This window comes from Athene cunicularia (assembly GCF_003259725.1).
Source record: "Athene cunicularia isolate RWA chromosome Z unlocalized genomic scaffold, athCun1 chrZ_part3, whole genome shotgun sequence".
Classification (NCBI taxonomy): Eukaryota; Metazoa; Chordata; class Aves; order Strigiformes; family Strigidae; genus Athene; species Athene cunicularia.
In genome coordinates, this window is record NW_020799144.1 from 7,855,966 (window position 1) to 7,883,490 (window position 27,525).

The following is a 27,525-nucleotide window of genomic DNA, read 5'->3' on the forward strand; positions in this document are numbered from 1 at the left end:
CAATGTGGAAGTTGCAAAACTCATGCTCATGTGGACCATGCACTTGGAAGACACACTGTTGTCCACACTAGCATATGCTTCAGCAACTGTCCATATCTCTCTGGAAGCTTAAGACTGAAGGGAAATGGATGAGAGAGGTTTAGGCTTGCTAAGGAGAGGTTTATGGCACCTCTGGTCCTGGCTTGCACTGTCTGCTCTAGGGGAGGCCTGAGCAGCTGTTTCTGACATCAGATTATCCTTCTTTTGAAGGAATGCCCTCTCATCTGTCTTACGTGCTCTCTCTCTCCCTCTGTCATGCAAAAACTATGAGTAGCAGTCCCAAGTGAGACTGAATTATAGCCAGAGTTCCCAGCCTGAGACATGCTAAGTTTTTATCCTGAGAAGAAGAAGCAGGAAACAAACCTTGGCACTAGAAAGAAATTACAGAATGTACATTGGGAGGAGAAACAATGCTAAAGGTGCAGCAGCCATGACAAGCTCAACTGAACCACAAGCTTGTTTTTGCTGGACTCTATAATGAGAAGAGACCCCACCTAACATCAAAGATCTGTGAAACACTCACAGACTATTCATAAGATAGAGTATTAATAAGATTTTATTTTATATATATCAGATCACCTTGGTGAGAGTTTTCTTCTCAGGGCCTAGCCCAGCCTCTCTGACAAATCTCAAATCTGAGCATTTACCTGGAAAGATTCAGTTGCAGTAATGGAAGGACAATTCTTCCATCTTTGGAGAAGTTTTACCCCCTTTTGGATCTGCTTCTCTCTAGATTAGGACTTCTGTCTAATACCTGGTAAGCAGAGGTAGGTCAAGCACAGTAGAACAGAGAGCCTCACACAAGCAACCAAGGCACCTTTTGCTTGAGAGAGGTGGTGTCATCTCTCTTGTGTAAGCTTACATTCAGCATCTCTTTTGGTCCATTAGGTTAAGTGCTTTTCTTGGATGGAAGCTGTGCTTGTCCTGCAGTCCCTCTCACAGGTATCTTTCAGTTCAACACTTTAAAATACTTTCCAAGGTTTTGAAAGAACAGCAGCACTCTGTGATGGGAACTGCTGAGAGGGAGTGAGTTATTGCATGTACTTACCACCTGCCCACATCATCAAGACAACAGCAATCAGCAAAGACATGTGCTCATCCCAGGGAAGTGCTCATGACCCCTCCAAAGCACAGAACTGCCCCTGCCACCATTATCATCACGCTATCCCTCCATGCTGCACCACGATGGAAGAGTCTTCTCCTAGAGGTGACAGAGCTATGGCTCACCACCAACATGCACAAGGGTAACGGAGTCTACAACCACAAAGGGCTTTTGCAAATGTTAGGAGTTGTATGTGTTGAGTAGCCCTGAGTAAATAACAGGGGATACACATACACCTTGGCTGCTGTCCTGCATTGCTTCATCCCCAAGAGCTGTCACAGTGCCAAAGTGCCACAAATATGTCTTGCCTGTACTTTTTGGGTATCTGGCATCCACTGCTTTAAGCTGTCTGCCTGGTCCACATGTCCAAAAAGGCTTCTCTAATAGAGCAATAGTTTGTCTGTCCGTGGAGTTGATGGGTACCTCCTCATGCAATGTGAACAGATTCATTGCCCCTCACTGAACGGATATGCTACTTTACTGAGAACTTAGTTCTGTGGGTTTCTTTTCTCCAGGACCACAAGTAGTCCAGCCCAGTCCTGGTATCTCATGCCAGTGTCTGTCAGCAAGTAGGGAGATACGTTGTCACAGATTATTTAATTTTGCCACGATACAGGAAAGCATCGGAGCAATGAAAACTCTTCACCTTTGGTAGTAAACACAGCCTGCCAGCACATACTAGAATGTAATCTAGCAAAACAAAATTAATTTTGGGAGTATTTCAAATGCTGTGAAGGAACAGCAGGCTTTGGGTGGGCTGCTCTGCTCTGTGAATGCTGCTGGTTAATACCCAGATGTCGAATGCCAACTTTCCATTCACTGCTGCAAAATAACAGACTGCCATGTGGTAAAAATAACCATGGGAGTTATGCAGCACATTCCAGCACTTGTTTCACCTACAACACACTGTCAGAAATATATCTGTGGAAGTTCAATGGGCATCTGTATCAATGCTATCCCAAACAATATATTTCAGGTTTATGATTTGGAGAATAAGTTTAAGGGAAGGGGAATGTTTTTCATTCCTTTTTTCCTCCTTTGGTATAATTTACCTAAAATCTAAGGTAGATGTGGAAAACAGGAGATCACTTTTTCACTTTGTGACAATGGGAAAGAAACTCAGAAATGGCTGCTTTCCTCTAACATGGACCTGAGATCTTTGGGACTACACAAAAAACTGAGCTAGCTTTAAAGCTTCTCTACGTCTTAGGGACAGTTTGTGCTGAGAGACAGCCTAAATCCATGTCCGGCTTTGCTCTGCCACTGATACAATGGTACCACCTATCTGGCAGCCAGGTTTCAAATATTTAATAATGCAGCAATGCCTTTCCATCATTCCCACTACTGACAGTTTTCTAGCCCACTTGAGACTCAATGAATGGTGAATAAGGGGTCCAAATTTCCTGTTAAGACCACCAGACCAACCACGTTTTTAAAGAAATGCAAGACACCGGGATTTTTACATGCAGTGTCATAAATCTTACTCTGAAGACTCAAGTTAGACAAGCAGGAGTTCTGGAAGTCCAGGACCAAACCTGCTTCAACTCTGCTTATTCTTCTATTTCCATTTTGCATTCCTGGATATGAAGACTGTTTCTAGTGTTCATGTATTTCAAAATCTCTAAACATGTTAAACTAATCCCAACTATCAAATGATCATCCTGTCTGTAATCCACTGTTACAATGTTCATATGCCTGCATCTTGTCTTAATATTGCACACCCTGTTTTTTTAACTTGTATGTGCATCTTGTACTTCTATGTCTTCCGTTGGTAATTTTCAGCATAATGATAGTATTTAATTATTTGTATTGCATTCTCTGTTCTGTTTTATTTCTGGTTTTGTGATGCAGATATTTTTTCAGTTGCATGGCATGAAGTGTACAGAAATGCTGACTAATGTAGGCATCCTCCTTCCAAATGCTTTTGCACACAAGAGAGCTCATTAAATCATTACACTTACTCGTCTAAGTTTACTCATATGCACATATCCTTGTAAGCTAGAAGCTGAAGTATATGATTTCTCATGATAACATGGAAGTCTAATAAATAAACAGCAGTCTGTACACTCATGCATTTTTGCTGCCTCAGTTGAAATTAAACACCTCCCACACAAAGGAGAACGGGTTACACTAGCTTAAGAATAAATGCTACATGCATGTGTACCTCTTGCAAAACGTCTGGTTTTAGTGTGAAAGTCACTTATAAGTGAATTATAAAAAGCAATACCCAACTGAAGCATTTATATTATGTGCAAGGCCCTTAAGACTATCTACAAACCCACAGCTAGGTCTATTCTTTCCCTAAGGTAGAGATATTTGCCTCTTCTGGACAGCACAGACGTACATGAGCCCACAACCTCATTTACGAAATGTCAGTTTGGTCTCAAACACTATGTCCTTCAGTTTTCCGCTCTAAGTGTCACAGTTCACTCAGCTTGTCAGACCTACTCTTTACGTCCAGCCTGCAAATAAAGATGGGTATTTCTCTAGTGCCGTGGCTGTTCATGTAGTAAATGCAGAGGTATGAGAAAGGGACCTGCTGAATGCTTCAGTGTATGCAGTAGAAATGGTGCTCTCTGAAGTGACAATGGGAGGCTCTGCCACAAGAGGAAAGGAATGACTGCATGTTCCCCCTTGTTAAAGCAGGGGCACGAGTGCTGGCTGTCAGCAGATGTTGGATATTGGCCTTCATGAGTAAGCTTTACCCTGCTCCTAGACCACATGTAAAAGACTTTGTATATTTTCCAGTAGGGACAAGCCCACTATGTGTGCTATAGACTCTTTCACAGATGTCTTGATACTGCAGCTGCTCTGTGCTTGCACATAGGATGAAGTGTGACTCTAATGAATATGCAAGATCCATGACACAGTGGCCATACAGTCCCCTGGCACCAACTCTATGGCTAATCTTGCAGTAGTTTTCCTTCCTCCTGGTAAACCAGCTTAGCCTGACCTCTCTCGCTCTCATTGAGAGGGTTTGGGCTGTTTCATAGTGATCCCATTGGATAGTGCATACTGCACTTCCAAAGGACCATTGGGCCTCTGCAAACATGAACATATGAATGGTCCCCCCATAATCCTCCTCTCTGATTCTCTCCCAGGAATGCAGAGGGGAAATGTGGTGCACAGGCAGTCCTTTCAGGTTGAGTTCGTTCTCCTTCACTCCTCAGATAACGTGCTTGACATCTCTCTTCTTCCTACCTTTTTTATAGCCCTTTACCTTCTCAGCCTATCTTGATGGGATTTGGATATGTCATGTTGTCATAAATATAAACTGTAATTAGACTAATGACCTCAACCTCTACTGTCTTATCTCTACAGTACAAGTGTAATATTTTCTCATTTAAATTAAAATAAATTTTTACTATCTTTGGAGCTCCCTTAGGTAACACGTAAGTTAAGCATGCTACTGAGGCTGTCAAACAAATGTCCTTTCAACTCAGCATCAAGCAGCTGACCTGTCATTTGACAGATAGGTGGTCACAGCAGAAGAGAGCTCTGTTACTTCCAAATATTCAAAGATTTTATTTCATGGGTGCAGCCAAAGAAAAAAAGCCATACTACAGGGGCAAAGGTTTTACATAGAATTTCATCCTACACTTTGAACTAATTAAGCAAAGCAGGTTTTGTTGCCATCAGTGGTGGTACTCACATAGCTGAAATTGAGCACATGCTGATGTGTTTTGCTGGATGGGGTCAGAGCACTTAGCACCTTGCATCATTCAGCACTAGATGAATTATGTATTACAATACATATTTCTGAAGTTCACTCCATGAATTCTTTCCATCTACTGCATTAATTTATGGAACAAAACATCAGGTAGCATATGAAATATATAAAAAAAAAAAGCTTTCTTGCCTTATGTTACCACAGATGTAAAAGAACAATACACATTCTCAAATCAGTTTTAATTAATATGAATCACAAGACAGAGACCAGTAGTGTGAGGCAGCTCTTAGATTCATGCTGATCTATTCCAGATAAAAGCCATCCAGCACCATCCAAGCTTAGAGTGGGTCTACCTCTATATATCCCCAAAGAAACATTCTCTATGATTCCTCCAAGAAATTTTACAGGAAATCTGGCATAAGGCAAACTGAGTTCACCAGATGCTAGGCTAATATCTCAACCCTTGGATTGTTGGTCTTATTTGCTTTTTTTCTGTCACTCAGATTACACATTTGTAAAAGCTGTGGTGCCAGATTTGAACAACTATTTCCAGTTTTCTGCCAGCTGAAAAACCTCTGAATTCACATTGCATCAGCAGCAGAAGCAGCACTGGAATTTGCCCGGTGAGGGATAAAAGCATTTTCCTCATGATTTTCAGGGCTCATTGTTTGTAGCAAAACAAAGGAAAACAGAAAATAAGAGGACAAATGTTCACTCAGGCAGTGATGGGAAACTAATAAAAGGAAATAATTCTAATGTCCAAACCTTGCTTCTGAAAGCAGCAGATATTTTATTTGCTGGTTGCATCTGCCGTTGCATTCGAGAGTCATTTGCACCAGTGAAAAAAGAGTGCAAAAGAGTGTCACCCGTCTTTGAACTCCTTTTGGCTATAGGAGGTGTAAAGCAATGGAGAATCTCTCTAGTGTTAATCAAGTCATACATGTGCATCTGAAGGGGGAACGCGGCCCTCTTTTTAGCTCCCTTGTGAGAGAAATCCATCAAAATCCATTAAACACAAAGATACCATGATGGCTCTACCTTGCAAACCATGGACATCTGAGAGACAAATTCTGGGCAAGCTTGGCTGTGTGTGTGCCTGCTCTTATGCTCCTCCCTGGGCAGCTGCTATCAGCTACTGCCAGAGATGGAGACCTGGGCAAAGAAGGTCTCTAGCTTTAATGAGAGCAGCTGTTCTTAGGCAAAGCAAAAGGAAAATGTCGCTACCTGTGTATGTTTTCTTCCAGCTTTTTCACCTTCAGTTCATCCTCTTCTGACTGCCTCCTTCTGGCTTCTTCCTCTTCTGCAGAGCCAGCAGGAATTCCCTGTAGCAGCCATTTTTCCCGAAGAGCTTTTGACTGTGAGGTTAAAAAAAACCCAAATCTTAGGAACAGACTGAACAAAAAAAATCTGAAGATTGACAAGGAGCTGCCTCTGCTTCTGAATATTTGATTGTCCCCATTTCTGATTACTGCTTTAGACAGTCGATTTAAACCAATCTATCAGCTGTTTATCCAGATATCAGGTCTTCCAGATTTAGGAGCGTCAGTTTTACAGTACACATTTTATTTAAAATCAATATCTTAATATGAAGTGATTTTTAGTTCCCCATAAAAACAAGAGTTTAAAACGTGCAAATTAGCCAGTCCTGCAAGAAGTGAAATCTTTGAACAAAAGTGTGGATCTCTCATGAATGACAAGGCATGTGCTGGAAGGACTAAAATTATAAACTTCTTAAAGCTTCAAAAATAAAAGAGCAGTGTGCTCTAAATGTAATGTGTTTTATGAAGTATATAATCAGTCTGCTATTAAATTAATAAAAGATGTTATTTTTTATTTATACCACAGATGTGTCTCTGTACATTTACAGGCATACAGACAGGCAGACACACACATGTATACATTCACACAAGCACACTATTCCTCTTAACCAGAGACAAAATAAAACAAATGAACAAAAGTCTTCCATAAACCATAGGTATCCCAGGGCATAGCAACACTGTTGCAGAAAGCAGCAATAGTCTACATGCAATAGAATTATTCTTGGGAATTTTGATGTGCTTTCTACACCAAAAACATGGCTACAACCTCACCTGGCCACTGTCTAATCCAGCTGCAGCTCACCCAGGGGACTTCATCAGTGGAGATTCACCAGCTGCAAGCAATCCATTAAAGAGCACATCAGCCTGCGTGTCTTATTTGGCCCAAATCCTGCCAGAGGGATGCAGCACATCAGCTGGCAGACAGGACAAGGCCTGCTGAAAGGAAGATCAGGAGCTCAAAGCCATGAAGGACTTTGCTCCTTGGCAAGAAGGAAATGGAGCTGGTGTAAATAAACATTAGCCAAGGGACCAACTAAAGTAGCCCCTTGCATTGGACCAGAAAAAGGGAGCCTTGGTTTTGAATTTGCAAAGTGATTGGCAATGCTAGTTCAAAAAAATGTAAGAGCATGTTTCCTCCCCATTAAAGAGGAGCTAATAAGGAAATCATCAGTTCAAAGAAACTGGATTTCAGAAGCTGCCCAAATATGCCATAACATAGTCTTTTCAATGCCATGTTTGTCGCTGTAATGGAACCTGACATGCAAACTATGTATAAGGGAAAAATATTCACCACCAAAAGCAGGCTTCAAACCCAGCCCAAAATAGAAAGATTTTTGACATGACAGACAAGGCTTACTTGTTATTTTTTGAGTGTATATATAGACATAGTATCTATGCACAAACTATTCTTGTCACTCAATGGCCTGACATCAGGCAATTAGATTTTAGTAAGACAGCAGACAGAAAGCAATACAAAACACACAATTGAATTAGACTTTATAAATTACTCCAGCTTTCACTGACTTAAACTGTGCTGCACACCAGAGGACTTCCAGGTGGGTTTTAAGTGATTTGTATATGAATTAGGGTTTCTGCATGATGGAAGAGGTCTTGTGTTCTTGTATCATAGAGTAATGCTCAACAATCAGACCCACTAATGCTGAAGACATACCTTACTTGGCTGTACTCAGCTTTGCTCATGGCCTCCAAGGTTCACAAAACATTAAAGGTGACTTATCTCCAGCCACAGTTTCTCCAGGTTGTGGCTCCTTTTGCTGCCACCACTAGTGTTTCCTGCCACATTTCATGGGGTGGTAGTGAGATTTCTCTGTGGAATCTTTGCTTTCTTGTTCAACCCAGATGACTACTGCCCAGAATTTTCATCAGCTCATTCAGGCCCAATGTGCTATTGAAATGTCCCCTCAGCAAAGGACTCCCAAGCCATCACACATACCAAGAAACAAAGTGAGGTAGTCAAAAACGGATTTACAGGTCCTGAGGTGCTACACATTTAACATCCTGTGCTTTGGCATTTAGGAGGTCTCAGTACTACTCAGTGGGTACTTGCTGGGCTAAATCCAGTGTAAAGTGCCGTGGAAGCTGATAATTCTTTCAAAAAACTCTTGTCTTTTCTTTAAAAAAGAATGTGGCCGGTTGCATGTGGAACTATTTTGCTACATGTGTCATACTCAGCTGTGGTCTCCAATCTGAAATCCTGAGTGATACTCAGTTGGAAAAAAACCCCAAGTTTCTGAAGACCAAACTCTAAAGATGAATGCAGCCTTCTCCATTCTAACCTTCTTTTAGATACAGCTCCAGCTGTCCTAATAAAGCCTTTGGCAAAGCACCGGTGGTACAGCACTGAAGACGTTCAGTAAACAGCCCTCCTCATTTGGTACAGAAGGACAGATAAAATCCAGGATTTCTGAGCTTTCACAGAATCTCCATACTGATGCTCAGATAGGGAGAAGCCAGTCCTTTCAGTGCAACTGCTGTACACCAAAAATAAGATATTTTGTGCAGCTTTTGTTTTGGTCTTTGTTTCTATGAAACATTTAAGCTAAAAAATCACTTTTTTTTTGTTTTCCCAGAAGCCTCATTTTTTGACCTATTAATAGCATGAATTTGAAACAGGAAAGCATCAATGGGACTTTTAAAAAGACATATTTAGAGACAAGAATGCTATGATCTGCTAAAAATCTTCCCTCTTGGGTGAAATGTCAGCATATTTTATCTAAAACAGGAAAGCTAGTAACTTTGATGTTTCTGGCTTTCTTTTCAAGATGAAAATTAAGGCATTTGTTAAATACTACACGAAGGAATCCAGTCAAAAAGGCTCTAATAAATGGAAACATTTACAAGAAGCATTTCTTAAAATTCAGAGGGTCTACTTGCCAAGCTGTTGAGGGTGTACCTTTACACACCTACTGTAAATACGACCAGCAAACAGTCAGGCACAAATCAGGGCACTGCACACAACTGTCTTGCTGTCCAGGAAACATTTTCTCCCCTGCCAGATGACTGGCATAGTGCTGGAGCAGTGACTAGGGGTGGATCTCTCACCTGCTTAGAGCAAACCTCTCCCAGGGCATTTTAATCAGAAACCCAGGGAGAAGGCTTTGGCACACACGATGAGACCAAGGGTGGGTAGGGTGCTATAGGGAGATAGGTGGTGGTAGAGCTGCACTGGGTGCCTGGGTACGAGACAGTCCAGTGAGGCAGCCAGCACAGGGGTAGTCCAGATGCAAATAAAAGCCAGATGTGGCTTGGAAACAAAAGGTGGTTTGCTGCCATCCATCCTCCACAGCTATGAAATCTGGGTTATGCTTTTTGAAAAAATCTTGCAAAATCTTATCCCAGGAAGAATAGGAGGTGTTTCTCAAATCTGCTAAAAGGAGGACGCTTGAATGAGGATGGAGCCCAAAAATAGCTGCTGTACGAGTTATCCCTGCTTAACAATGTTGTGCATTTGATTTACTTAACAGTCTGTGATTAAAATGGCCACAAGCTAGAATTTCAGCATTGCTCCTTCTTCACCGTCTGCTAAGAGCCTTAACTCTCTACTGCATTTTGGAGCTTCTTTATGCACCAAAGTTGTGCTGTATGATTAGACATTGTCAAAATTATATAGGGCTCCAGGAGTGGCCAGGTATAGTATTGTGAAAATACAGGCATTCGTACAGCTCATTCCAATACTGGAATGTGGATATGTTGTACTTTCAGGAGGCACCACTCCACCGGTACAACTATGCTATGTACAGCTTGGTGTTAAGTATTTCTTCATTTACTGCAAGAGTACAATTTCTTCAGGGCTAAATCCTTCAGCAGAAATTAGATCATGTCATTAAAAAGGCTCGCTGTTACTGAAGTGGAAAGGGCACTGGGCTTGCGATGCTCTAGGTCACCACTACTTTCAGGTGATTTAGTTTCTCTGCACACAAGTGAGATTGCAGAGATAACTGGCAGCTCCACATCTATTTCGTTCAAGCATAGGAAACCAGAGTAACTTCTACACAGTGCAAAAAAGGAATAAAACGATTCTGTGAATAGATCATGGGGAGGACAAAAGTAAGTGAACAGATGTTGGCCAGGACAGAAAGAAATCATGCCAAATGTTTGAATGCAGTAGACACAATCATGGCCATAAATGTGGTGCACAGCTCCCTTACGTGCCATTTGTTCCAGTTTCATGCTTCGGGACAGTAAAGCCCAAGGGCTTTAAGTTGTTTACATTTAGGGCTAAGCCAGGAAATAATGCATAACCCCTCACATGCATGTAGTAGAATTAATGCTGTATTGAAAACACCTTTACTTTCAATGCTGCATTTTGCTTTAATATTGCATCAAAAGTTTAAGTATTGGGCAACATTTTCTTGCAGCAAGTAAATCTTTTTAATACCGTTTTCATGTATCATAATACCCATTCCATGCAACCTCTGGACTCCCTGCATACAAAAGGTGATTAATTCTACCTATCATTCTTGTTGATTTCAGAACTACTTCCATAAACATTGCTCATAAAGAATAACACACTTCTAGTCTCACATGAAATGTGGCAGTGTCTTAACCTGAGGCCCAGATGCATTTGCCAGGCTTGCCATTTGACTATTTATGACAATATAAGCGCCAGTTTGTGCTATGCTGCTACCTTTTGAGGTAGATTCTTCAAGCAGGTTTTGGGGGCTTTTTTGTATTTACAAGTGGGCAATCAGTACTATCTCTCCTCAAGAGCAGTACTTGCTAAAGTGGAACACTCCTCTGGCTGCTGAGTAATTTTCAATGAAGCTGATAATCCTGAGGAGAAACAAAGGTCAAAAGTTGACCCAAGACAGCCTTCTCCAATAAAATGTGCGTACTCTTGAGAAACAGTACCGGATGTGGTCTATTCAGGGTAATGATGCTCTTCCGTGACATGCAAAATGGGCAGTAATGATCCCTGGTGTAATTCCACTGAAATCAGCAGCACTACATCAAAGGCACTTTACTGAAATCTTTGCCAAATTGAAGTTTTGCCAAAAGTCTTTGGGTTTTGAGGCTCAAAGACCACCAAATATTAAAACTTTAGAGATGGATTTATTTGTTATTGTGAAATTATTTTTTCCCTACACACATTCAGTATTTCTGTCCTGGAAAAAAGGTTCATGTCTGTGGTTGGTTCCTCATCTTCTCAAATCTGCCTATAACCAGCCCTTGCCCTACTAAAATAGTGTAATAAAACTCTTCCTTCACCTACCATCACGAGAGTCAGATATGAACCCCAAACACTCCCATTAGGATGTCAGCATAACTGGCTGCACTTCAGATTTGCTCTTTGCATTTCAGAAAGCTTCCTTGGTACAACAAGGCTGAATTTTCCAGGCAGATCTGGAGCTCTGGAGGCATCAGTGAGCCAGGCTTTGTCGTTTGGCAGCTACTTGGAGTCACCCCCCAGGGATGGCAGCTTTGTCAGCCAGTGGATAAGCTACAAGATTGAATGCTTCCCAGAGCAGCAGATCCTCCTCTGCTTGTGTATGCTCCCAAGCATGCCTAGATGATAAAACTGAGTTTGCAAGGAACACCAGTGCAATAATGGCCGCCACCAAAAGTCCTCTGGGATTCCCCCTTTTCCTTTTACCCCCTTCCCATGACCACTCTGAACACTGCATCTCTTGCTTGCCATTATTTTCAGGCAGCTTTCTCTGCTGTTCAGCTGGCCCTAACCCAGCTAGTGCAGTTACTCAGCGGGTCTGGGTCTGACCTGGTGGTGTGCCCCGTAATTGCCAGCATTAGCAAAGAGGTCACTGGGACATGTACTGAGATTATTGTTCCTTTGCCAGCAGGCCTCCCCTTGCCTTCCAAAAAATGGGAAAAAAATTTGTTTGCATGGCCATGGTGTGAGCAGGCACACTAATATTAGATATCCTTAACCATTCACAAATAAATATGCAAATGCAGAGAAGGACTGTAGATATAAGCAGTGCAACAGATAGGTCCATCTCAAAATAAGCAGGTCTTCAAAATGTATTCCTGAGTGATGCTGCAGTATTTCATTTTCCCGTAGGTGAACAAAACAGTCCGACTCTGCCCAGACTGATGCAGAATTTTCTTGTGTAGGCTATCAGTGTGAGAGAGTCTGCAAAATGGAGAAGAGGTGTGGTCCTCAGCAAGCACAAGAGATTTTACTCTGCTCTGCCACAAGATGGATGTGGCCTTCTATGTCATGACTGGCCCTGGAACAGAACAAGCAGCCATTTCCAGCTTGCTGGTATGATGTGGTTTTGCATAGCAGCAAAACTTTATGTTGCCTTTCCAGTCATCTAAGACACTTGTGCTAGCCCAAGGAGCATGTCTGCATGACACATGGGTATATGACTCAAGCATTCCCCAGATTAGGGAATTAAGTCATGCTCAAAAATGTGCAGCTTGATTGTAGTCTTGACTTCAATCACAATGTCCGAGCTAACATAAGTAAAATCCAACAAAAAAAAGTATGTTAGCTGGTGGAGTTTAGCCAGCAGAAGTTCAAATAGAATGTTTATAAAGCAGATTAAATATTATTCTGTAGAGTTGCAAGCTTGTTGTTGTTATTCTTTGTCAAGAAATGAACAAAACATTTCTTAGAAATATCTTAAGGAAGACATGTATTAAAAATATTTTTTAAGAAGCATACATTTAGACCAAGAGTCACAAACATTTTCCAGCAGTCAGTTAATGTGTATTCATCACACACAACATTAGAACACATTAACTAACCTTTTTCAAGGGTGCTAAAACCTGCCCACTGTAACTGACAATCTTTTGTGACCAGGCATTGGAGACTGATGGCTTAACCTCTTCCAAAGTTTCTTCTCAGCCACACAGGAACAGGCCACCATGTCACTTGCCTGAGTTTTCTCTTTTCATAAAACCCTTACTGCAGCAGACCCCTGAGCTCACGATCACTGGTCCTTAGGTCTTGTTTCAGAGTTGGTTGAAAGTTTCCTGATGCCTCCAGGACAGTCTGCTCATCCAAGGGACCTGTGTCCTGCCTGCCCCGAAAACGCCTGTTCCCTCTTTCCCTGTAGCTCCTGGGGTGACAGAGGTTCGCTACAGCACCAGTAAGCCACTGGGATGGGGGTGCAAGGTGGGAGGGTGCACATGGGGAAGTGGGTAAATAAATAGTAAATATGAAAATAACAATAAATGATGGCCACTATTATGAAAAACACCACCGGGAATCATGGCAGCCAAAAGACTGTGCAGAGATAATCTTACCTCCTTGTTTGTTTGCTGTAGCTGGTACATCTGACAGCCCTTCAGCTCCTAAGTACTTACTAAGTCACTGCTCTTTCTCAAAGCATGTGTTTGGCACAGTAACAGAGCAGACAGGAATGCATTAGTGCAATGTGACTACAGAAACGGGTGGGGGAAGACTGAGCTAGTTAGCATGATTTGTGTTCACCTGGGAAGGGCTAGTTCTCAGCTGGTTTCCCCTGCTGGCAAGGCAAGGGGATGCAAGAGCGCAGCTGCAGTGTAAGCTGCATGAACTGGCATTGCAGATGCATGGGGAAGACACATCCATGGTAAGCTACCTGAAGGACGGGTATGATGATAGATGTAGCTCCTTCATGAAGGTCTCATGCTTTGTTTAAAAAGTCTCAGGAACAGAAATTGCAGCTGTAGATATAGAGGTCCAATTAGGAATGCATTGGGGAAAAAAGTGCCAATTGTTTTATGTCCCCTGAGTAAGCTTCCCATCCATTAGCAAGATCACCAGTGTAAATATTTTGTGTGCATTGCTTTTAAATTGTTCAGGTCCCATATTTTATTTAATTTTGTAAACCAAGTAGACAGTAGTTTCCATACAAAGATGAAGAAATAAAACACAAGCTCTTCCAGCTGCAAGGAAACCCACCACAGCAAGAGACATTGTCAAGACTCTGTGAGAGAAGACACAAGGCTTTTGTCTCTCTTGCTTAGACCATTCATCAGCCACAGAGCCCTACTAATTTCACCGAAAGGGATCACAGGTACAGCCTGCTACAAGGTAAAGTTTTTTAAGATTCATTAAAGACTTCAGATGACATGGAGCCAAAAGTAAACAATAAGATGAAAGTATGCTCTTTTCTACATATATTCCCTGTACATCTGTCCTACAAGAAACCTCTGCTTGAAGTAACAGGTAAAAACAATCATGTTGGTACCTAAGCTGGAGAGTTAGGGTTTTTTTTTTCAGTATCTTTCTTTGGGAAATCTATTTAAGATTTCAGACTTCTTTGTGGCAGGATGATAATGATGGGTCTGTCCAATTATTTGGCATTTTCCTTGTGGCGAGATTAAGCACCATAATGAGAATAAACAATAAACAACTGCCAGTGGCTACTGCAGGGGCAAGAGGAGGCCTGAGGGGACTTAGCTGTGCCAAGAGGCACACACTGGCAGTGTGGGGACACACATTGCAAAACGGGATGCTGCAATGAGTGTATATGTGGGAGCAGGTTTCTCAGGAAGGCTGTGGGATCTCCATCCTGGGCAAGAGTCCAAATGTAATGGGACGAGGATGGGCATGGGAGCAACCCGCCCCTGCTGTCAGGGGCACGAAGAGACCTTCAGGGCCCCTCACACATAAATTACTGTATAACTCCATGAGAACATTTCTGTTTCCCAGGCAATTTTGGAGATGGAGTAAGAAATATCTTCAAGCTAGCTTAAGTTTCTGGACTCTATGCGGTTGGACTGAAAAACTGAGTAAGACCCTCCACACATGAAAAGAGTTTGATCACACTTTTACTTCCTGGAGCAAGAAATTTAGGTATGCTTTGTTTTTCCCTGCGAGTACTCAATTAATGTTTTTAAAGGAAGAAAAAACATAGTTTTGAAAGAAAAACCAACCAAACACACCAACCTCCTTTTGGAATAGTTAAAACTGACTCCCCCCCAAACATATAAGCTTTGAATGTTATCATAATTACTGCACAGCCACAGTTGCTTTTACTATTATCTTCTGAAATAATAATTTCCTCTCCTATTCAGTCTGTCCTCAGCTTCAGTTTATCACTCCTTCCCACATACACACATCAGTCAAAAGAGGCAAAAAGAAAAGCTATTTTTCAGAGATTCCTTTCTTTTCTGGTCTTAGAAGTTCCTACAATCATTGTTTTAAAAAGCTGGATTTGGGTCATGTGAATTCATTTTTGAGCATGTACTGGGCCATTAGGAGGGGCTAGGGTTGAAGTAAGCTGTAAACATCCTTGAGCTACTTTGACACAGTCCGGCTAAAATGAAAACTGCCAGAGTGGCAATAACCTGCTCAAAGGACCTTATTGTCAGTGAAAATATAAGTACTGATTTTGATGGGTTTTAAGGAAGTCCTGCATGTATGGGGATGCTTACTTACATGGTCATTCCAGAATAACTCTGCCCCAGTTTGAAGTACAACTCACATGCAATCCCTTTTTCATGAAGGAAAGCATTATTGCAGAGAATTTTTCCAGAATAATTATGGTATATTCAGCTGTGTGGCAATGACATGCAAGCAGGTAAGAAACATGAGTTAAAGGACTAAAGCTTTCATCTCTTTGGGGTAGTCAATTTGCATAGCTGGCATGGAGAAACTACCCTATTGTGGCTTAAAGATTTTATTTGGGGATAGATATTTTGTTTTCTGATTACTGGAAAAGAAAAAAATGTAAGAATTTTTGAAAACCATCCTTTCTAACTACTACTTCCCGTCAAGGATATCCAAATGTTTTGTACCCTGTAAGTAATTCAGAAAGAGCAAGCGCTATAAATCCTTAGGCTGTGCAGTCCTGTTCCCTCATCCACTCCCCTTCTGGCCTAAGGAATCTGGATTTCTCTTCTGGATCACAAAACAGGTTAGCAGAGAGGCGGAGAGCCTTTCACTTCTCAGCTTAAATCGTGGTGGGAGGTGAGCCTTCCAGCAAAAGATGGGCATCATCCCAAAGATACTAAAGCACAGAAAGGGACGAACAGGGGTCCCCTATGCTCTTGGAAATGGAAATTTATCTTGAAATTAGCTCTTAACCTCTCCATGCCCTAGAACTGTGGTTAGGAAATGGAGATGATGGACCTCCAGTCTTGCAGAGGTGCAGTGGGCTCCATTACATTAAAAACAGAGGGTCAGCCTGGAACTATCACAGCAGACATCATTTACCAGAATGACTGCTCAACTATTAATAAGAATAGTATTTGGAAGCTATCTGCTGACCCTGAGGAGAATGGAGACTGCCCATGACATCATCAAACATTTTTTGTGTGCTTGACTGAGTCATCATTTGGTTTAAGGGTTAATTTACTTGAAAATCGTAAAGGGATTCAACATAAAGGAATAAAAACATTCCTTCATTTGTGAAAGTTATCTTTGTTTTTCCACACTGCTGCATATATATATTATATATATATATATATATATATATATGGACAGACAGATCTATTTATATTCTCTGACAGCAGTTATTTTAAGACTAGAATAAATTGAGGATAGCAATATAACTGTGGAAAAATAAAATTAAAATTTATTTATAGATAATTTCAGCCAAACTCATACCCTAACAAAATCTCTGTAACATAAAAGGCTTTCCTTTGCTTCAGAGTAAAGATGTAATTATGTTATAGATTAAGTGTTCATGAACTGCAGTCTTTTAAGAAGCAGATGTTAACAGAAATAGGTCTCTAATATTTATACCACTCCAGAAATAAAATAACTGTGGTAAATGGATTTATTGTTAACAGTTAAAGTAACAGCAGAGAGGTAATTTTTCATTCAATTTGGAGGTTTTGTGCTGTTTATTTTATTACCAGCCGCTATCAAACAGAGCTACAGCAAACAATTATAGAAATCCTGTTCAACTAACTACAGAGGCAGCCAGATCTTGGAAGAAACACTTCTGTCCCAGAATTTATTTGAAATAGTAAACATCTCCATTAAAATGGGCCTGCCCAACTGCTGCCTAGCTGAACAAGTTATTAAAAGCAGCTGTTGTTTGTATGTTATATCTCCAGTGCAACTAATCAACCAAAATAAATTACTGTCTTTCTCAAAAAACCACATCATGTTGACAGATACTGCAGACAAAATGTTTGCATAAGGTGAATTTTGCCCACTGCTCTGATTTCAAACTATAGAAGCTGGTCACATCGCCAGTTCCCATGGATGTGGCAAGCCCCTTTTGTAGGCATATGCCCAATGAACTGCCAATGCATGAAGTTTAAACTCTATGGACTGTTAGAAAGCACAACAAAACACAACTTGTGTTATATGAAAGAAGAAGGATTGTTTTGGTATTAAAGATTAAAGTAGGTGGGATGTAAGGGAAGCTATTGTAAATTGCTTCTTATTAGAGAAAACCAGCATGTTCAGTCTCAAAATATGAAGCTTCAAAGCACCCTTATTCCTTTTCCAATACCAAGGGCCTTTCCAATGAAACATCTGATTGTACAGTAGACAAATACACCTCCTGCCTTCAACGGAGTGCCCCAACAGCCCTGAAATACCATGAGGATGCTCTATTCCCAGCAACCCTACTTCCCAGTGATTCACAGAAGAGGTGATAATGGCTTTCAGTGTCAGCAATGAGGGAATTGAGTTTTTAGAGCCTACGCTACTCTAGACTCTTTCCTACTCCAGACTTTCACATTTGGAGGGTTTCACTGATATCTCAGAAACTCACACAGACCATCAATAGCTGAGCCATGTCTTTGTCTGGGTGTCCTCAGCCATAAAGCCATTGGCCTCATTCTTGGAAGCCTTTGCAAAACATGTTGCCAAAGCCTCGTCCAGGTTCGGTGCTGATATTTACTAACTCTGGAGTTTGTTGAGTTGTTCTGCCTAAAACAAAGGGGCCATTTTCAGCCAGGTATGTAACAAGGGAAAAATGAATGAACTGCTAATAGAGTTAAGTCATTTTGCCAGGGGTCTAATTGGCATCAGCAACTTAAACTGTAGGTGATCCAGCATACACATTTACAATAAACTATTTCTATTATATATTTTCCTATGTGAATAAAATTGTCTGAAATTAACAGAATCCCTGTAGCTTTCAGAACCTTTATTAGGTAACCAAACATGCTATTTTACACAGTGTATTTTAAAAAGAAAATTACTTTGACATTTCACAAAAATGAAGCAAACCCATTGAAGCCTGTCATGAATGTCTTTGGGTGAATTCAAGCTGTTATGCTTGTGGGATCAACCCAGATACTACAGACACAGGATTAACCCAGATACTATTTTCAAAGGTTTCTCCACAGCAGACTTTAATGAACAATGATATGAAGCCCTTACACTCTACACTGACATCCACAACCTTACAACATTTTGGGGAAATACATGGGCTTCCTGGGCAAGCCTGATTTTTTTTGACCCGGATTTATGTTTTGTACAGAATCAGTTGAAATCCACATAATTCAGGAAATGAACCATGTTCTACCTAGCACTTTGGAAGGAAAATGGATGCACTTACTTTGGGCTGTGTAAGCCAGGCTGGGGAACCATATCAGACTGGAGGATTATATTCATAAAAGACTTGGAGCCCCTGACTTGCAGAGACTCAGAGCAACCAGGGTGAGGTGAGGGAGAGTCTTGGAGAGGTGGGCCAGGATACACAGCTTTCCAAATGAACAGAGCAGCCTGGCTGGCCAAGTACCATTTTCATCAGCATCCCACTAAACAACCAGAACACTGAATGAAGAGAAAATGCAGTTTGCTCGGTCTGTCTCCACAGAGAAGGGAAAATACTATCTTTTTTTTTTTTTTTTTTTTTTTTTTTTTTTTTTTTAAGCCTGGGGCCTCTCTTGGTTTAGGAAGTGCCCAGCAGCAATGAGGATGAACTCTGTAATCCCATATAGGCCTCTGCTATCACTTTATCCAGTTCTCCCAGCAGACTGTTTGGCGGTACAGTGAGGTGGTACAGGCAGCTCCTGGAGCAGCAGTCACCATGACCACTCCACTAAAAGCAACACACTTCTCCTCTAGTGACAAATGATGCCACTGACTGTAGAGGTAGAGAAGCTCCTATTGTATCTTGATGCTCATCCTTGCACTCAGAATTGCAGACCTTAAGTCTGTTTGTGTTTTTAGCTGAGAAAGCTGCCATTTTACATTTCTGTGCCCTGATCTCCCCTTAGCTTCCTGTAAAATTACTGCTCTTGCTCCAGGCTGTGAGCTAAATAGTAAAGGGAAATAGTTAATTTTCATGTGTGTCACTCAAGAAATCCATGCAGCAAGACTGAACCTCTGCTAGTGGCAATCAGCATAGCAGGGCTGAAATCAGTACCAGTTTATACCAGCTGAGGGGCTGACCCCCCTGCACCACCTTGAGAGGTTTTCCTTTTCCCTATGGATGATGATAAAATTCAGTTTAGCAACAGCTGTGTCAAAATAAATCAGATAAAATACAGAATTCCTAGAATTGGCTTTTCAAAAGGCTCTGCTTAAAGAATTTCAGGAAAAAATCTTAATTCAGTTAGCTTGGAAACAGTTAACATGATAAAGGAAGTCCTCAGCTTTGCAGCAAGAAGAAAAAAAAAAAAGCATCATGAAGGCACTGAAAAGGCATCTTGCTGCCCTGCTGCATCACCCTACGGTCCTTAAAAGAAATTCTCCCTTGCCTGTAGTCAATGGCAGCCTGAACGAAATGGCAGCTCCTGTTGCCCCACAGAAATTCAATCACATCGATTGGTAACACCAAAGACAACGTGTGACATCCACAGATTTATGGTGAACCCAATGGAGCATTTGTGTAGGCTGCAATCAATTACTTGGGCTTAACTGCATCATATTTACCAGAAAATGAGGAATAGTTTACAGAACATGATAGCAGGGGCTTGAAGAGACAGGAGAAGGATCCTGTCTGTAGAATAACTTGAAGTCTAGTCTTCAGGTGCATGCGTGGGCAGGGAAGACATTCTGTGCACCATCTCCCCATGCAGGTGCACTGTTCACACACACACATACACATACTACTGCACAAGCAACCTAAACATCTCTATTTTTAAAAACACAGCACAGCTCACTTGCTGCAAGGATAGATTGTCCAGTTCTGATCATCTTTTAATCACTGAAATCCCTCGGGCTGCCCTATTGAACTAATCTAATGAGATTTGACCACAAATGTGCACTGGTTACAAAAAGATCACATGTACGGTTTTGTTCCTCTCTTTGCTATGCACAAATGTAAAGACAAACTCTGCTACTGACAGGAAGGATAAATGACAGAAATAACCAGGATAGCTTTCAAATGATACTATCTGCAGCTGTCATGGAGTCCAATGGGGAATGGGGCTGCTTGGCACCCTGCTAAATATCAAGGCGCCTCTCCATGTAGAGGCACACGTATGCATCAACACCCGCCCTGCATGTGGATACGTGCCCATTTTTTTATGCTATGTATGCTTAATAACTTCATCCTACAATTAAAGCTTCACACACACACACACATGCATGCTAACTAATGCTCCCTCTGTAACACACACACACACACAAAATCTAATGACAGGCACCAGAAAAATACAACGCAGCTCTGCAGGCAGAAAGTGCTCACTGAAGCTATGCAGTGCACACCCAATCCACAGCAATTGGTGTCTTATTATGTATAATAAATAATAGCGTTAAATCATAACAGCACCATCGTGCTGCCTGCGCTAACACCCTCCCGACTCCATGCTCCTAAGCTGTTTCTGCAACACGGTCCTGTGCATGAAACACACAGAATGAAAAGCAGGCAGGACATGATCACTACAAGAGATAGGCTCCGGCAGTGAAAGCTGCTTCATGTCGGAGTGGGCTCTTCCCAGCTTTCAGACGTGTGATCTGCATGTCTAATAATGAACAGATTTAGTCAATCCATCATTTCTGGCATCAGTCCCTTACCTTGAAATGCTGCAGCTGAAGTATCTGGTCCTCAAGCTGTTGTCTCTTGCCTTCTATTTCTGTCTGCCTTTTCCTTTTCTCCTTGGAAAAATAATTTGAGAGAGAGAGAGAGAGAGAGAGAGAAATCTCGTCAGAGAAACGGAGGCTTTAAGGGTAACAGATTCGTAAGAGCATGTAAGCAGTCAAACGCATCTGTACAGATGTCATCAGTCCCATTTCACCTGCTCCTCTGCCTGCTGGTATGCAAACAGCAGCGTCCTGGGAAGATGCCAGCCCCGGACTAGCCAGTCGCTCACCAGCAGGAGAAATTCTCCTCGCTTGTTCCCAGCAGCCGGAGCAGCAACAGAGTGCACAGTCCCAGAGGAGGGGAGAAAACAGGCATAACAGCTGAGAGAGTAGTTAAAGGGACAAAGATGTGCTTTTGCATTTGAGATGTCGGGCCAAAACCATGGATTGCGTGGTGCAGTTGTGACAGTAAGGCAACACGAAAGCAGTGGGTGGCATCATGGAGGAAGGAAGCTGGGCTACAGACGGTATTTTTCCCTGGTGAGGTTGGTGGTAAGACTTTCCCTGGGCTTGACAAGGAGAAGGTGTTTTAGCCAGATTGCATGGGATTTACCTGCAAAGCAAATGGGACAGATAGCCCCCAGCTGGCTTTGTTTAAAATTCAAGCCACCAAGGACAGCACGGTCATTTCCACAGCTGAGGGTTTTCAGTCACGTTCATGAACACAGTCACTCGTCCGTGCCCAGGCTGCTCCCCTCAGCAGGCAGCAGACTCTCTCAGGTGTTTCAAGAGCAGGATGACCTGCTTTTCTCCCCCGCAACACCCTCCTCTCAGGAAGGAACAACTGTTTGCTTTTTGTCAATCTCCTGCACCTTTGCAGGGAACGTTTCTCCTCACCCATCCCCAGTCTGGATCCGTTTCCCTCTCCTGGACGTCTTTTCTTATTTTAGATTGTGTAGCCAAGACAGAAATACTGAGTAGTAAATGGAGTCAGTCAAACAAGTGTACCAGCCTCAGTTTTTACTGGAACAACAGTTTTTATTCCCTACTGTGAAAGCATGTTTTTGTTATTTAAATATTTCAGTAGATGTAAGGCTGGGCTTGAAGACATTTGAGGATTCCTTAAGACCCAAAGTAATTTTTCTGTCTTATTTCTAGGTGCCCTACTGACGCTCTGGGAATTCTCTGCTTCTCAGGGATTTCAAACCTTCATGCTATTTCCTCAAGGGGCATATGATAAAATGCTGCCTATGCAGAAATTAATCGTGCTTGTTTGTTTTGTTTTTCTCTTTTTTTTTTTTTTTTTAAATGCCAGTCTCACTCAAAACAAAGCAAAACATGGAGATAGATAACTGTCTGGACTACTCCTGCTAAAGAGTGAGACATCAGAATGGTGATGTGAGGGCTGGAGTAATGAACCCAGAACAGGCAAACTAGTGAAATGATGCATTTGTCAAGCAGTTCGTAATACACTGCATAGTCTTACATGCTGATTGTTTGTGTATATCTACATCTACAGGCACACACGCCCCACTGTCTTACGTATGTCATGCTGAACAAAAATAGTTTGCTGAAGTTGTTCCAGAATAGGGAAATTGGATTTCTGGGTAACTAAAATGTCACAAACAGTGCCTGTCTTCAGCTGGAAACTTGACATCTCATAGCTCTCTGCATGCAGAAATAGTTTGCATTTGTGCACACACAAGCATAAAAAATTTATGCATGTACCTTTAAAATCTTTTCTTATATAAAATTGATGGTGTGGATCATCCCTTGTATCACTCCTCCAATCCTTATCTCCCCTTTGCATTTTTGAATGGAACAGGATATCGGATATCTTAGGGATTAAAAACCCCCGACATTGTTTAGGGATCTCTCTTGCCATTGTCTTCATTCTGTGTGTGATACTAACAGCACACTTTGGAGACCGAAAAGAGAATTTTTTCTTTGCTATTTCCTCAAATAGCTGGTCAGCCATGGACTGGAATAAAGTAGTTCTAAAAGCTGTTCCAGTTAATGGCCTAATATGCTCAGAATAAGGATAATTCTGCACTGTTTGCGCTAAACTGGCCAGATGACAGAATGTTTGGATTTCACATATGGAGGCATTAACACCCCACATCTGACACTCCATAGGCCACTATAAGGCACCTACATCTTCACAGTTAACTGACCTACATTTATATGTGTGTATATATACATATGCTTTTGTGTACATAAACGTATTCTACCCTTCACAAAAACCGTCTTGCTAAAACACAGTACCTCCTCTGGCTGGTTGTGTCATGCTGTATAATGGATGTGACAAGACAGCCTTATAAAACATAGATGGAAACTTCTATTCTTTGTGAGAAAGGGAAAGCTCTTAGAGTATTTTCCCTGTAGGCAGCAACACAGCAGGCACTAAAATACTTCAACTACTTACTAACTAGTGGGCTTCTGTGGATTTGAATTGGAATATTGCTCACATTTCCATTTCACTGGCTTTAAGTCAGCTTGACTGCACACCTCTACTATTTGATTTTGTACCACAGCTATGGCTGAGGAGTATGACAACAAAAGTATTTTTTTCTCTCAAGATTCATGATTCGCAGCATTGGTAATTAGCTATCAGGACATTTCACCTTCAGGTCACTAGATCACATTCAGTTTAGGTTTCTCCCAGTCACTGAAGGTTGTGACTATCTGTGTTCCTGGTTTACATGGGAGTGTTCTGAAAAAATGTGGTAGAAGATTGGACTGGCTGACAAAAATCCCACCAAAATCAGCATGTCAAGGATTTTAGACACTGAGTAAATGAAACCAGCCCCCACTTAAGCAGGCTCCTGATTCAGGACTTTAGTGAAAACACTGTCACATAAAGCACATGCTTACACATAAGCATTTATTAAGGCACTTATCTACATTGAAAGCACTAAATGTTCCTCGTTACTTTGTTCATCTAATTAAAGATATGTTTTTTCCAAGTATGCCTGTTAAGTTACAAATTTACTAAGGGTCCCAGCACCAAGAAAATAAAGCGCTCACTTTATTTTCAGTTTTACCCCAGACAGCTTCAGTTAAATGCACGTTCTCTTTTTTTTTTTTTCTTCAATGCAGGGAGTAATCCATCACTGCTTCAGCTAGCAGTTAACACTAATCACCTCCATGAAGTAACCCTCAAGAGCATCCCCAATCTCCTCCTCCTGGCAAGGATGCATTGAGCTCAAGCCATAGGATGAAGGCAGGAGCCAGGAGGATGTTGGGGTATATACAGGATGACCCAATTTTGTACAGTTTCTGCACCTTTTGAGGGGGCTAGTGAAAACCGTCAGATGGGATGTCACACACACACAGAGTTCCTTAAAGCTAGTCTGTGGACACCAAGTGTTTCTGTTTTGTTTTTTTTTTTTTTAAGAACTGAAAGGATTATAGAAACTAGGTTGAAAAGAGGTGGAGAAAACAGGCACTGATGCCAGTTTTACTGTGAATGTGGTAGGTTTAAAAGGAAAGATTTGTATCTGTAGTGTGCTGCTTCTGTAAGAATACAGATAGTCATCACGGATGGTTATCCTTCCAAAATGGTAGAGTACCATTTGGGAGGTACACTCAGGATGCTCTGAGTATTTGGGACATTCATAAGATTTAAACCTTATATCCCTCCCTTCACCAAAAATACTAGGAAAGTGGGAAAGTGAAAGTACTTGATTTTTTACTCACACACCCAAATGGTGGGAAAAGTACCTAGGTCAAATGGCAAGGTTACTCACACCTTGAAATCTGTTCAATGAAAAATGAGATTTGCACTCAGGCATTCACATGTGGATGTGCAACATGGAAACCATACATTTATTTTCTTTTCCAATAAGTTTGATTTCAGAAAGGAAGCAATTGCTGCTTATCTCTAAAGGTGCCAGTGCCACTTTCCTATTGCTCAAACCCAAATATCTGATACTTGGTGAGACCCAATCCGCTTGGAAGAGAGAAAGAGGTGTTGGGAAGATAAAATGGAGATCTGTAAAATCATGAGTGGGGGAATGGAGACAGCCAGTGGGCAACTACTGCTCACTAGATCTTCCCTGAAGGAAAAGGAGGGGCATCAAGTGAAACCAGATAGGACAAGTTTGAAGCCAACGCAAAGGTCTGCTGTAAAAATCCCTGTCTCATGATGCTGTGGGTGCTAGAAGGCGATGGGAAGCCTGGGGACAGTCAGAGAGAAGGAATACTGTGAGGGTTCCTACACAAACTGAAATTGCATCTGGTTCAGGAATCCGCAAACCACAGATTGTTTTGAGGATGTTTGTTAAGTTTTTATGTGCTTGGCCTTCTTTCATGCTCATCCTACCACTGATTTTTCATTCATCAGAGAAGTGTTGCAGGATTTTTGTCTGAATCCTGTATTACATTTGATAGAATAACAAAGTTTAGTATCAGAACTGTCAAACTGTTCCAGTGAAAAAACCCCAAACCAACAACAAAACCAACATAAAACCAAACATAAGACCTTGAAAAAAACCAAGTGATACCAAACTGCTTCTCTGTGACATGGCAGTCAGATAATACTTCAATTTTCCATTACAAAATCATTTTTGTTCTTGTTTAGAAATCTGCCTGCACAGTGTGGGAAGTGATACAGAGATTATTCAGCTCAGAGAGTCGTAACTGTCTGCGGAGAAACATGTACTTCTAAAGCCAGTAAATCCTTGGGGCAGTAAAGCCTTGGTAAAGCCCTCTGCTTCCCTTGCACTGGCAGAAACACCTGATTTCTTTGGTTTAAAGCCAGGTCAGACATGTTGCAGAAAGCACTCCACAGCGCAGCACAGAAGCTAAATGCTATTTGATTGACCTCACTGAGAAAATACATGCTCAAAGCTGATAGCTGGCTAAGGCTTATGGTACAGGTATCCAGAAGAACATGGGGGGAAAAACAAAAAAAATCCCCAACTCCACAAAAAACCCAACATGGATCCTGTGACCCTCGAGGAGATGGGCAGCAGGACACTGGAGGAGCTACTACCTGTAGTTTCAGTGAAGAGGTTTCCCATTGGCTTTATCCTGCACGCCAGGCAACTGTCCAGCTTGCCACAGAGAGGTGGGTGGAGGAGGGTAAGCTCCTGCCTGTCGTGCCAACGGAAAACAAGTGCACCCAAAAATGGAACGGGTGAAGGAAAATTAGTCTGCTTCAAAGCAAGGAAAACAGTTACGAAGAACTGTCCTCAAAGAATCACACGAATTTCTTCAACAAGAGATTATTTTCTCCACTCTGCACAGTTGGCAGATATTATTCTCTGTTTATTTAAAGCTCACAGATTTTTAGGGCAGCAAGTAAGGAAACAAACAAGCAAAAGAGCTGCTGACACCTCATTTTTCTGTTGCCACTTCAGGGACATCCAGAACTCGGGGGGAAAAGTAGCATCTGGGTTCTGCTAATAATTTCAACCTGCAGTTAGCATAATTTAAAGAAATCATTCCTCATGGAAACTGAAATTTACAGCAGGGTAGTAGTTTAAATGACCATCTTCACTGTGATGACTTCACATCTCTCAGCAGTGAAATCAAATCTGTAAATTTGTTTCCTCTTTTATGCTTCAGAAGTAATGGTTCACAGGAAAGAAAATATTAAGAAACACGGGAGGTTAATCTTCAGGTTTTTTCCTCTATTCCCCCCTTCCCCGCTTCATTCTCATCTGGTCATTTCTTTTATTTTCCTGGTGTGTTTGAAGAGTGGGAAACTCTCCTGACTACCAGTTGCAGTGATGCAGCCCAGTACTGGCAGCACTTTGCAAAAATGCAGTTCTGAGCATTTTTTGCTATTGTAAACAGCATACAATAGAAATCACAGCACCAGAAGAGGCAGGATGCAGAAATGAAGCAGAGACACAGTTACATCAGAGTAAACATGCCTCGAAGGTTGGTGGCAAGATGCCTGCTCCTTTTGGATGATCAATGCCCACTTTCATTACTTGCTGCCAGTACAAGAAGGTGGAGCCCATCATTCTGCCAAGTGTATCAAACGAGATCACCATATGCGCTGGCATGAGTGTGCTTGGTGAATATCTTGTTGTTATGGGTAGCCACACAGGCTCCGTAACTGCAAGCTGGAGGCTTGTCTGGTCTCCTGTTTTGAGCACTGGGAAATTTGTGTTGTTTAAGATTATGGGAAATAACTCCTCCTGCAGCTCTTTTCCCACCCTGCTCTCAGCAGAACCAGAGTCTATCCCTTTCTGAGATCCATTTTTCTCTGCAGTTACCATCAACACACAAATGTCAGCTATTGGCTTGCTCTCTCAGGCATTCTCCTGCAAGACCCTCTCTGCCCAGACCCCTGAAACCAACGACCACCTGGCGAAGCTGAAACATGACCCAAGGACAAGCTCCTGCATCTCTACACTGGAATTCAGCTTCTAAACTTAAGGATACAGCAGTCTGTGCTCCTATGTAGCATCTAAGAAACTGCCATCCTTTTTCACTTACAGTTTCCCTGTGCAGGAAGCTTATTACCTAAAGCACAGATTCATGGTTTAAAATGTTCTTAACTGCCTAGGGCCTGGGTTGCTCACCT

General features: G+C 41.7%; 1 protein-coding gene across 6 annotated transcripts in view; it reads right to left on the reverse strand.

The window, feature by feature from the left end:
• Window positions 1-27,525, reverse strand: part of LOC113490317 (A-kinase anchor protein 2-like) — a 266,283-nt gene that overhangs the window by 200,215 nt on the left and 38,543 nt on the right. For 5 of the 6 annotated variants that reach the window (XM_026866693.1, XM_026866696.1, XM_026866692.1 and 2 more), the window contains 2 exons: window positions 20,979-21,059; window positions 6,036-6,166 (listed from right to left, as the gene is read on the reverse strand). In XM_026866693.1, coding sequence (XP_026722494.1) covers window positions 6,036-6,166; window positions 20,979-21,059 — 212 coding nt within the window. Of the gene's footprint in view, window positions 1-6,035; window positions 6,167-20,978; window positions 21,060-21,176; window positions 21,210-27,525 lie in introns of those variants that run through there. The other variant, XM_026866694.1, reaches the window with a different exon arrangement.